The sequence below is a fragment of the Rhinoraja longicauda genome, chromosome 4, assembly GCF_053455715.1.
Source record: "Rhinoraja longicauda isolate Sanriku21f chromosome 4, sRhiLon1.1, whole genome shotgun sequence".
NCBI classification, from domain to species: domain Eukaryota; kingdom Metazoa; phylum Chordata; class Chondrichthyes; order Rajiformes; family Arhynchobatidae; genus Rhinoraja; species Rhinoraja longicauda.
The window spans coordinates 65,913,098-65,925,299 of record NC_135956.1 but is presented as its reverse complement, the minus strand read 5'-3'; the positions used below and the strand labels follow the sequence as shown (position 1 = coordinate 65,925,299).

Sequence of the window (12,202 nt, the reverse complement as noted above, 5' to 3'; positions counted from 1 at the left end):
AAGGCCCTGCATCAGGACTGAGAGTGGAGGGAAGATGACTAGTATAAAGAAGAGAGATGAAGGGGTGAGGGTGAGTTAGTAGGTAATAGGTGGACCGAAGAGGGGTGAGGGATGATGGGCACGTGGGGAAGGGAAGGGTGAAGATGGAGACAGAGACTGGAGGGTAGGGTTAGGACTCTGAAGAACGTTCCTAAACTGAAACATTGCCTATCCATGTTCATTTTGCACAAGATTTCAGCATCTGCAGTTTCTTGTGTCTACAAGTGCTGGAATCTGATAAGAGAGGAAGGTGATAATGGGACAGACAACTTCCCTGGAGAACATGGATAGATGACGTTTCAGGTGGGGATCCTTCAATAGACTGATTGTAGATGGAGGGGGATGAAAGTAGGACGAGAGGAGGGGCAGAACGAAGCCTGGCGGGTAATAGGTGAACACAGGCAAGGCAGATGGTTGGACAGAGATGAAAAGATAGAAGGTGTGAGATGAAAGGCTGAAGAGTTGTGAATTGTGAAGCCAATGGAAGGAATGTAGGTGGAGGGGAGAAATAGGGTTGAGTCCAGCTGGGGCACATTGGGGGGGGGGGGGCAGGCAGAAGGGCGAGAAAGACGACATCAACCACGCTGTGTTCCTCAACACCCTTAGTTATTTCCTTGAAGAAAATTCAAAATAGTCAAACAGGGCATCACAATCAAAGTCAGACTGACCATTTTTGATTGATCCCTAACTTTCCAGGTGCATATGAATCTTTGCCACAGAACCAGTGAGCCTAATGGAGGCAAGTTACTGAAGGGTTTCTGAGGGATAAGATATATATGCATTTAGATAGACCGGGGCTGATTAGGGATAGTCAGCATGGCTTTTATATGTGGGAGATTGTGCCTCACGACTAGGATTGGGTTTTTTGAGGATGTAACCAAAAAGATTGATGAGGGCAAAGCTGTGGACATTATCTGCAGCAGGGCATTTGATAAGGATCTGTATGGTAGGCTGCTCTGGAAGGTTAGATCGCATGGGATCCAAGGAGAACTAGCTGACTGCATGGAGAATGGGCTTCATGGAAGGAAGCAGAGGATGATGGTGGAAGGTTGTTTTTTGGATAGGAGGCTGGTGACTAGAAGTGTTCCTCAGGGAGCAGTGCTGTTTGTGGTGCATATCAATGATTTGGATGAGAATGTAGAAGGCATGATTAGCAAGTTTGCAGATGACACGTAAGTCTGTGACATGGTAGATGGCGAAGAATGATATCAAAAATTGCAGCAGGATCTTGATCAGTTGGGCAGGTGGGCTGAGGAATGGTTAATGGAGCCTAATGCAGCTAAGTGCGAAGTGTGCATTTTGAGAAGTCAAACCAGGGCAGGACTTCACAGTGAATGACAGGGCTCTTGGGGGTGTTATAAAGCAAAGCGATCTAGGAGTGCAGGTGCACTGTTCCTTGAAAGTGATGTCACAGGTAGATGGGGTGTCTGAGCTATAGGGAGAGGTTGATCAGGCTAGGACTTTATTCGTTGGTGCACAGGAGGATGTGGGGTGATCTTATAGAGGTGTATATGATCATGAGGAGAATAGATAGGATACATGCACAGAGACTTTTTCCCAGAGTAGAGGAATCAAGAATCAAATGACATAGGTTTAAGGTAAGGGAGGAAAGATTCAATAGGAACCTGTGGGGCAACTTTTTTACACAAAGGGTGGGGGGGGGGGGGGGGGGGGGGGTTATGGAGTGAGCTGCCAGAGGAGGTAGTTGAGGCAGGTACTATCACAGTGTTTAAAAGACACTGGATAGGATATGATAGGTTTAGAAGGATATGGGCACAATGTAGGCAGGTGGGACTAGTGTAGATAGGACATGTTGGTCGGTGTGGACAGGTTGGGCCAAAGCGCCTGCTTCCACACTTTATTACTCTATGACTCTTATCATTTCCAATAATTTCCCTGGGGAGCCCTTTTTCATTCAATATACGCACTGTTTGGATATCTCCATATGGTTTTGAACTGGATAAAAAAAGGAAGAATGTGACTACAACTCCTCAAGAGAGAGCAATAAGTATGGGCATACCTATATAAACCAAATCCTGCGAATAAATGTTAGAATGATTTTTAATTATAGTGTAAGGAAAGATGACTGGCGGTGCATATTGCAAGATATTACAAATAGTTTTGAAGTAATTGCCCAGATAAACTACTTATGTAATGTTGGTTGAGGGATAATCGTTGGTCAAAGCACCAAATTAAACGAATTTTCTCTTTTCTGGAATCTTATTTCAAAACTATTTACAAATTATTGCAGCTTGTATCACAGGCAGGCGATTTGATCTGCATCGATTTCAGTGAGGATCAGATGGAATCTCGGGCACGGCTGACTTCCCACGAGAACTGGAAGCCATTGACAACCTCTACCTTTCCCTCACAGGGAAGATTCCCACTCCCTCGGTGAACTGGTGATGTGGGTCATCAGAAGAACCCTTTATTCTGCACAACCATACAAGCATCAGAATCGTTATGATAAATATCATTAGTCTTCCAAAATGAAATTTGAGCACTTGCATCACTCTCGGGTTGTGCTGCAGTAGACAGCAAGCACATGTAAAGACTACATTGTCGTGCACCGCATGTTGCACAAATTAGCGATCTGAAGATAGCAGCCATCCCAGACGAGGAACAGCATGAGACCCAGAACCTGAGAGACGGATGTGTTGGATGATGATCAGTGAGAACAAGAAGATGAATAATGATACTGAAGGGAATTCCCAGCAGAACATCACTGGCCTCATGCCTCAATAAAACAGAGAGGAAGATGTTAACTGAAAGACCTCTCTGTGACTCAATCAGTGAGGGTTGCTTTTCATAAACCTGCTAAAAATAACAAATGCACAATGTAAACAAAGTGACCTTCTCCACACCAATTCTTCACATGAGAGTAGTTGAGGAATAATCAGCTGGGAGGGTCCAGATAGCATCTTATAAAATGAAACATCCTCCTTTATAGGACTACCTACACAGAACTTAATACCTCAAAGATTTTACGTGATCCAATTACTGAACTGGCTTACTGCAAGTCTTTTCAGTTGTAGAATATCTCTGGCTTAGCATGTTTGAAATGTATTTGTGCATTGCTTGACTGCACCTGGAGGAGACAACTGAAGTTCTGCTAGATTCTTAATTTGATGGTTAAAGCAAAAGATGCCGGTGTAGAAATCTGAAAACAGAATATGCTAAAAACACCTAGCAGATCAGACGGTATCAATGGAAAAAGAAACAGAGTCACAATCTTCCATCAATCTCTAACATTCTCGAGAAATCAATCCAAGTTTAACCAACCTCTCAAAAATATTGAAATTTTAAAAAATGTTTAAAACGTTTTTAAGGTAGTTTGCATCTGAAATTGTGTGTTGTTTCCCATGGAACCGTGCTTCCTAATACAAACCTGGTTTTCCACAATTTGCTGTGTGCCAATCTGAGAAGGATCACAATTCCTAAGGTGGTCTTGGTGATCCCTTTGATAAATAGGACCCCTCCACCAACACCATCTCCTGGCCATCATGTTAAATTAAGTCTCTCTGTGCGGAACTAGAAATTATCTGGTGGTGGGTGTATGGAACAAGCTGCCAGAGGAGGTAGTTGAGGCAGGTACATTCACAACTTTTAGTTGAGGCTGGGACTATCCTAACATTTAAGAAACAGTTAGACAGGTACATGGATAGGACAAATTTGGAGGGACTAGCGTAGCTGGGACAGATTGGCCGGTGTGGTCAAGTTGGGCCGAAGGGCCTGTTTATCACTCTATGGCTCAATGACTCTTTCTCCCACTCTTGTGCCGCCATAGTAATGGTGGGTGTTGCTGCTGCCTAGTTCCCATGTCGAGCATGCCTTTCAGTGTGACACCCTTCTCAGATTGGCTTTAGACATCATGCGGTAAAGGATCTTTAAATTTGTTTCGAGCTTCAACAAATTATCTTAGGAGCTATGACTGGGCAAAATAGGCAAATGGTTTCTAGTAATTAGAAAACTGGCAACAGAAGTAAAATGAGTGGTAAAAAAAGGTTTATGGTGTGCTCTTTATCATGTGGGACATTGAGTGTAAGAGTTTGGAAGTCATGTTGCAACTTTATAGAATTTCAGTTAGGCTGCAGTTGGAGTATTATATCAATTCTGGTCGCCGTATTACAGGAAGGATGTGGAGGGGTTGGAAAGGATATAGATGATTATTCAAGAACACTGCCTGCCTTGCGTATAAGCAAAAAGGAGAGGCTGGATAAACTTGGAATGTTTTTTCTGGAATGTTGGATTTTGAGGGAAGACAAGATACATCAGTGTGAGATGTTGCACTTTGGGAGGTCAAATATAAGGGGAAAATGTACAATTAATGGCAAGACACTTTACGTTGACGAGGATGTTGCCGGGACTCGAGGGCCTGAGCTATAGGGAGAGGTTGAGCAGGCTAGGACTCTATTCCTCGGAGCATTGGAGGATGAGGGGTGATCTCATAGAGGTGTACACAATCATGAGAGGAATAGATTGGGTAAACGCACATAGTCTCTTTGCTGGAGTAGGGGAATTGAGAACTAGAAGACATAGGTTTAAGGTCGGGGGGAAAGATTTAATAGGAACTTGAGGGGTAACGTTTTCACACAAAGGGTGGAGGGTGTATGGAATGAGCTTCTGGAGGAGGTAGTTGAGGCAAGTAATATCGCAGCGTTTAAGAAACATTTGGACAGGTACATTGATAGGACAGATTAGAGGGATATGGGCCAAATGCAGGCAGGTGGGACTAGTGTAGATGGGACATGATGTTCGGTGTGGGCAAGTTGGGCCAAAGGGCCTGTGACAGTTAATAACATTGATGTAGAGAGATAGAGTGCAAAAGCAGCCATATGGTATGCTTGTCTCCATTAGGGGGGCATTAAGTATGAATCAGGAAGACATGATGTTGCTTTATTTGACTTTGCTGCATTTGGAGTACTGTGTGCAGTCCTAGTTGACTCAATATAGTAAGGATATGGAGGCTTTGGAAAGGGTGCAGAGGAGCTTTATCATAATGATGCCTGGAATAGTGGGTCTCAGCTACAAGGAGGGGTGAGACAGACTTGATTTTTTTCTTTAGAACAGTGGAGGTTGATGGAAGACTTGCTAGAATTGTATATATTTATGAGGCATAGATGGGGTAGACAGTCAGTACCTTTTTCACACGATGCAATTCTCAAAAACTAGAAGTCAGAGCTTTCAACTGAGAGTGACAAAGTTTAAAGTTGCTCAGGACAACTAGAGAGCAGTCCTGAGCTTCCAGCTACCTTTTTGGAGACCCTCAGACTATCTTTAATAGGAATTACTGGATTTTATCTTGCACTAAACAATATTCCCTTTGTCATTTGTACACTGTGGATGGCTCGATTGTATCGTCTTACCGCTGACTGGTTAGCACGCAACAAAAGTTTTTTTTACTGTAACTGACAATAAACTAAACCAAAAGAGATGTGTGGGGCAGGTTTCTTACACAGAGGGTGGTGTGTGTCTGGAATAGGCTGCTGGGGGTGGTGGTGGCAGGCACGACAGTGCTATTTCAGAGATTTTTGGATAGGAGCATGTATATGCAGGGAATGGAGGAATAGGGATTATGCGCAGGCAGATCGGAAAGAGTTGGCATCATGTACAGCACAGACAATGTGGGCTGAAAGGCCTGTTAATGTGCTGTACTGTTCCTTGTTCTGACAATACAATGAATCTGTCAAATCCTGTGTCCGAAAGCGCTGTATGAGCACAGGAGCTGAATTTAATGTGTTACATGAAAGATAACATTTCAATATCTACTCAAACTGTGGAGTGGGGCATTAATCTGCAAATCTCTGACTCAGCAGCAAGAGTGAAACAATGAGGCAAGGTAACACTTTAGTTTAAATGGATGGCAATTAGGTACACCGCAAAACCAAGTATCACTTTATAAGCACTCATTTTTGCTATTTAATAAAGCATCCGTGGGGATTTAAATCATGTTCCTTAATGTAATGCCTTAATTTTAAAATTGTCATCTTTTATTTTATAGCCTCAACCCCTCCCTCCCCTTGCCCTTGCCCCCCCCCCCCCAAAAAAAACCCCCACAAACCCTTAGGGATCTCAGCTCTCTTCCAATTTTGACCTCTTGCACATCCCTGATTTTCATTACTCTATAATTGCCAATTGGTTTCAGATGTTTGGACTCTAAACTCTGGATTTTCATTCCTCAACTTTCTCTCTATCTTGCCATCTTAAATTTCCCAGCACTTGACCAAGCTTTTAGTCACCATCCTAATTTTTTTTTCCATGTGACTCAGATCTATGCCTGGCAAAGCAACCCGTCTTTTAATGTTTTATTATTGCATTGAAGGCACTGAATAATAAAAGTTGCGACTGTTAAGTTCCACATGCTCAGGAAGAAAGCACACGGATATTGTGACCACAATTCTACCATGCGTTCTTTATTAGCACGCTCAGCATGGAGGTTTTAAAATTTATGTTCAAATGAGATTGCCATATGAGTCATTCTTGGTGATCATAAATGTGACCCCTAATATATCCCTGAAGTTGAGAGCTCCAGGATAAGTTATACGTGACCTCTGCTTGTGTAGGAAGCCTGCACAAATCCTATGTGGAAGTTAGACGTCAAAGGTCAGCTGTTGTCAACACACCCACACACTGGTGAAGCAGCAGATGGAATGGAATATTGAAGTGTGCTTTCAAAAAGATTTAAATAAAATAAAGAAGTCATACTTTTATACTTCCTGACTTATTAAGGATAATTTATAATTCCACCATAATCAGCACCTGCATGTTGACCATTTATTTCCAGTCGTTTAAGTCACTCGGGTGATACCAGAGATGGAAACATTTACTTTTGAGAGGTAGTCGGAGAAATTAAAGTTCCTTTATCAGAAGAATGTTTCAGAGGAGAGCTGATAACGACTCAAGATTTTAAATTATGCAAGAATATTTCCACTGGTTGGTGAATCATTGCCGTAGGATTAAGGGAGTCATTATAAGATTTTGTTTTGGGTGTTGTACTGTTCCATTAATTTCCTTTTGGGAGGGGAGCCCATCTCTTCCTGCTGCACACTAATGTGGCTGACTTTTACTGCTCATTAAGTTAGCCAAGCAAGTACTCAATTATGAGAATTCATGCAATCAGACAATAATACCAGCATCCTTAAAAAAAATATATATATATTTGTTCAGTTTTAGCATCGGAATCAATGGGGAAAGCAGAGTCAACGGCTTAAAGTAAAAAAAAAAATAAGAGGGCTTTGGAAAGGGACTAAAAGCCTAGTCTTTCCAGAAATAGTACTGTATTATAATTCTGTCAGCGGGCACATCTGGGAATTTTTTACAGACGTGTAGTTGTCATGGTTTTTAAGGCCATTTTAGAAAATCTTCCCGAAATCAGATCCTGAACTGACGTGTGAAAAACAACCACATTTTGATGAAGTGCTAAATTGCTTCAGCACCAAACCAGAGAATGAATTATTTATTTTGCCATTCCCAAAACTACCCCAGCAATGTCTTATGTGTGCTCAGATGTGATTATGATCATTTTCTTTCCATAAACATGAAGCATCAGGAAACTAGGGGCCACATTCTGAAATTTACAATATGCAAACCGGATATAGGGAATTTCAACACTTTTTCATTATACTTCATAAATAACAATGTTGGGGTTTGCTGCCCATCAGGTTTTCTAGGTAGAGATGTTTTCTTATATCCCAGCATACACGACCTTCAACCTCAGCCCAGCCACATACACAAAAGCAGAAGTGGTCTATGTGTTCATTACTGTCACTCTCCAACACAATGCTACTCACCAAGTTGGCGGAGTCCTAAAGATCATAACAGCTGCCATCATTAATTTAGCTTTCAAGGATGATACATTTTTTTGTGAAAACTAAGTGGAAATAATTCAACTTCTGTCACCAGCACTAAATGTGTGGAAGAGTATTCCTTGCCAATTAAACTCATCCTGCACATTCATTTCCATTCGCTTTGGTGGAACAGAACATGCGGAGATGAGTACAACAATTGATAGCTCAGCAAAAGCAAGAACATCCCAAATATAGCCTGAAACCTTGTGTACTGTACGCGGGATTTTCTCTGCCCGGCGGGGGCTTCAATGTCGGGATGTTTCTTTTGGTTTGATTGTGTATGTTATTGCTTATTTTTATTGCTCTTATTGTTGGACTGTGGGTAATCTTTCATTTCACTGCACATTTCTGTGTATGTGACAAATAAACTTGACTTGACAATCTAGTTATGCAGCATAAGAGCAGATATTTTAAAGCTCCATTATTAAAATAAAATATAAAGGTGATCAGAGATAATAATGCTCCATTATTAGAATAAAGTTTAAGAGGCAATGTGGTGGGAGGTTAATCATCTTGGCCTGAGTACATTGGAGTTCCTCTGGTCATTGTCCTGGGTTTAGCTATCTTCAGTTGTTGCATCAATTATTTTTTCTCCATCAAAGGATCAGAAATTCGGACATTCACTGATGTTTACACAGTGTTTAATTCTGTTCACAACTCCCCAGCATATCTGAGTCAAAAAGACTTAAAAAATATTCATCCATGCATTGATGAGTAGCAAGTAACCCTTTCAGTTAAAAAATACCATGTCCTATACCATGAGGAAAATAGCTAAACTCAGTTTGACATTTAAAAGCATTCCCATCACCCAATTTCCTTAACATCAAAATTATTGCAAGTCAGATCTTAACTGACCAGCCAATAAACATCAGTGAACACCTAGGTATTTATTCACAAAATGCTGGAGTAACTCAGCAGGACAGGCAGCATCTCAGGAGAGAAGGAATGGGTGACGTTTTGGGCCGAGACCCTTCTTCAGAAGTGATGTTGTTGCTGAAGTGTGTACTATTAACAAGACTTCTTCACCAGTGGTACCTAAATCTGAGATAGATAACATGCTGGAGAAACTCAGCAGGACAGTGTTGAAGACATTGAGGCATCAGAGTTGTAATGTCTCAGATCTTATAAGCATTACCAAAGTGAATATATTGGCAGTTTTAAAGCTCTTTTAGGTGAATAAATCCCCAAGACCTGACCAAGAGCATTCTCAGACTTTGTGGGAAGTTAGAGAGGAAATAGCAGAGACCTTTACAGATATGTGCATCATCTTTAGCCTGATTAGTAAGTTTGCAGATGACACTAAAGTGGGTAGTATTGTAGATAGTGAAGAAGGTTATCAAGAATTACAGCAGGATGTTGATCAGCTGGGCAAATGTGCGGAGGAATGGTTGATGGAGTTTAATCCAGATAAATGCGAGGAGTTCCTTTACACGGCCCTGTAGAGTGTTGTAAAACAGAGAGATTGAGGAATGCAAGTACATAGTTTCTTGAAATTGGCACCACAGGTACATAGGGTGGTCGAGAAGGCTATCGGTACATTGACCTTCCTCAGTCGGGATATTAAGTAGAGAAGTTGGGATGTTATGTCACATTTGTACAGGACATTGGTAAGGCATCTGTTGGACGGCATTCTTTGGGACTGATTCTACCAGCATGTAGATAGGCATGGCATGATTAGGGATAGTCAGAATGGCTTTGCATGTGAGAAATCGTGTTTGACCAATCAGCTTTTGAAGAGATCACCAAGCGGATTGATGAAGGCATGTCGGTGTATATTAAGACTTAAGGTTTTTGACAGAGTCCCGCATGGTAGGGTAGTCTGGAGTGTTAGATAGCATGAAATCCAAGTTGAGCTAGCCTATTTAATTCAAAATTGGCTTGGGGGAAGGAATCAAGGGGTAGTTGTGAAGGCTTATTTTTCAGGTTGGAGCCCTTATGAGCAGTGGAGTGCCACAGGGGTCAGTGCTGTTGTTTGTTATATATATTAACAACTTGAATGACAATATAGTTAACATTGGAAGTAAATCTGCAGATGACGCTAAAATTGTTTAGGCAAAAAAACTGCAGATGCTGGGTTTACATCGAAGGTAGACACAAAAAGCTGGAGTAACTCAGCGGGTCAGGCAGCATCTCGGGAGAGAAGGAATGGGTGACGTTTCGGGTCGAGACCCTTCTTCAGACTGAAGGTCTCGACCGAAACATCACCCATTCCTTCTCTCCGAGATGCTACCTGACCCGCTGAGTTACTCCAGCTTTTTGTGTCTACTTACACTAAAATTGTTAGTAAACTGCACAGTGAGGAAGGATATCTGCGTTTACAATAGGATCTATATTAGTTGGGCAGGTGGGCCGAGAAAGGGCAAATGGAATTTAACTCTGATAAATGTGAGGTGTTACACTTTAGTATGTCAAGCCAAGACTCGACTTACACAGTAAATGATAGAGCCTTGGATAGTGTTGCAGAACAGAGATCTGAGAGGACAAGTGCATGGTTCCCTAAAAGTGGCAAGTTCAATGAACTGTGTGGTGAAGATGGTGTTTGGCATGTGTGCCTTCATTGGGAAGGATATTGAATACAAAAGTTAGAAAATCATGATACAGCTGTAAAAGTCATTAGTAAGGCCACACTTGGAGTATTGTGTGCAGTCTGGTCACCCAGCTATAAGAAGGATGTTGAAACAAGGAACTGCAGTTGCCAGTTTCCCAAAAAAAGACGCAGTGCTGGAGTAACTTAGTAGATTAGGGTTAGGACTGAAGAAGGGTTCCGACCTGAAACGTCACCTATCCAGAGATGTTGCATGACTTGTTGAGTTGCTCCAGTACTTTGTGTCTTTTTTTATAAGAAGGATGTTATTAAGTTTTGTAAGGTCGCAGAAGAGATTCACCAGGGTGTCACCTAAGCTTGTGGGCTTGCATTACGTGCAGAGATTGGATAGACTGAGACTTTTTTGTTTGAAACATAGGTGTCTGACGAGTGACTTTATTGAGGTGTGCAAGATCAAGAGGGGCATTTTTCTCAAGAGGAAAAGATTCTAAAACTACAGGGTGTGGGCTTAGAGTGAGAGGGGAGAGATTTAAGAAGGACCACATTTCCACTTAGAGAGTAATCCGTATCTAGAATGAACTGTCAGAGGAAGCTATAGAAGCAGTTATAATTATGACTTTTAACAGACATTTGGACAGATATATGGATAAGCAAGGTTAAGACGGCTAAGGGCCAAATGCAGGCAAATTGGACGAGCGCAGCATGCCAACTTGTCAGCATGGACAACGTGAGCCACAGGGTCTGTATCTATGTTGTATTAGCTCTATAACTCTGTGGCTCTACTTATCATGCATGCCTAATGCACTCTCAAAAGTTTATTTTACAAGGGAATTTGTTCTAATTACTGCAAAGGCAAAATTAAATTCAGAGAAATTATTTAATTGTTGGAAAAACTTGCAGGAGTGGCATGTTGGCTTTGTTATACTCAAAGCCAATGTGTGAATGTTGGACAAAAGTACTTTAGCCATCAAACTGTTGGAGAGAGGTACACCATATATGATTCAACCCTTAATGTTGGTATCTGTGAACCTGTTTAACGTCAAGCTTTCCCTTTGTCCAGGTGGTGTTTGAAGCCTTACATAATCTGGAACCTCGTGGTTACGTTGTTGGATGGATCATTGCCATTAGCCTTTTTGTGGGAATCCTCATTTTCCTGTTGCTTGCTGTCTTGCTTTGGAAGGTAAACGAGTGTGTTTGTTTTTTCTTGCAGTGGAAATACACAATATCTGGTGGATTATGCATTCACTTGTTTAAAAATAACCTACAATGCTTTGGTTCACCTTTACTATCCCCTTACCCGCACCACCTGGTTCAATCTGCCCATAATCCATCCCTTACCTGGTTCCATCTATCACCCACTAAGCTGGCTCTATCCTCCCCCTCCTTACTGTTTAATCTTCCACCCCCTACCTCATGCGTTTCTACTTACCACCACCAGTGTCCCCCGCTTGGCTCCATATACTCACTATTCTAAGCGACCAAGCAGAATATAAGATATTGTTCCTCCGGTTAGCGTGTAACCTCACTCTGCCAGAGAGTTAGGCCCCAGATAGGAAGGTCCGTATGGAGTTAAAACGGATTGCAACCAGGAGATTCTGCAGGCCTTGGCAGACCGAAAGTAAGTGTTCGGCGAAACCTCCGCTTGGTCTGCCAAGGCCAGCAGGATCTTCCAGTTGCCATCCATTTTACCATTTTTCCTTTCCATTCCCATACTGACCTTATTCTCCTGGGCCTCCTCCACTGCCGGAGTGAGACCACATGCCAACTTTCA

General features: G+C 42.0%; 1 protein-coding gene across 1 annotated transcript in view; it reads left to right on the top strand.

The window, feature by feature from the left end:
• itga9 (integrin, alpha 9) overlaps positions 1 to 12,202 on the top strand; it is a 265,189-nt gene that overhangs the window by 245,622 nt on the left and 7,365 nt on the right. Inside the window, exon 27 of the mRNA XM_078397893.1 lies at positions 11,492 to 11,611. Coding sequence (XP_078254019.1) covers positions 11,492 to 11,611 — 120 coding nt within the window. The remainder of the gene's footprint in view (positions 1 to 11,491; positions 11,612 to 12,202) is intronic.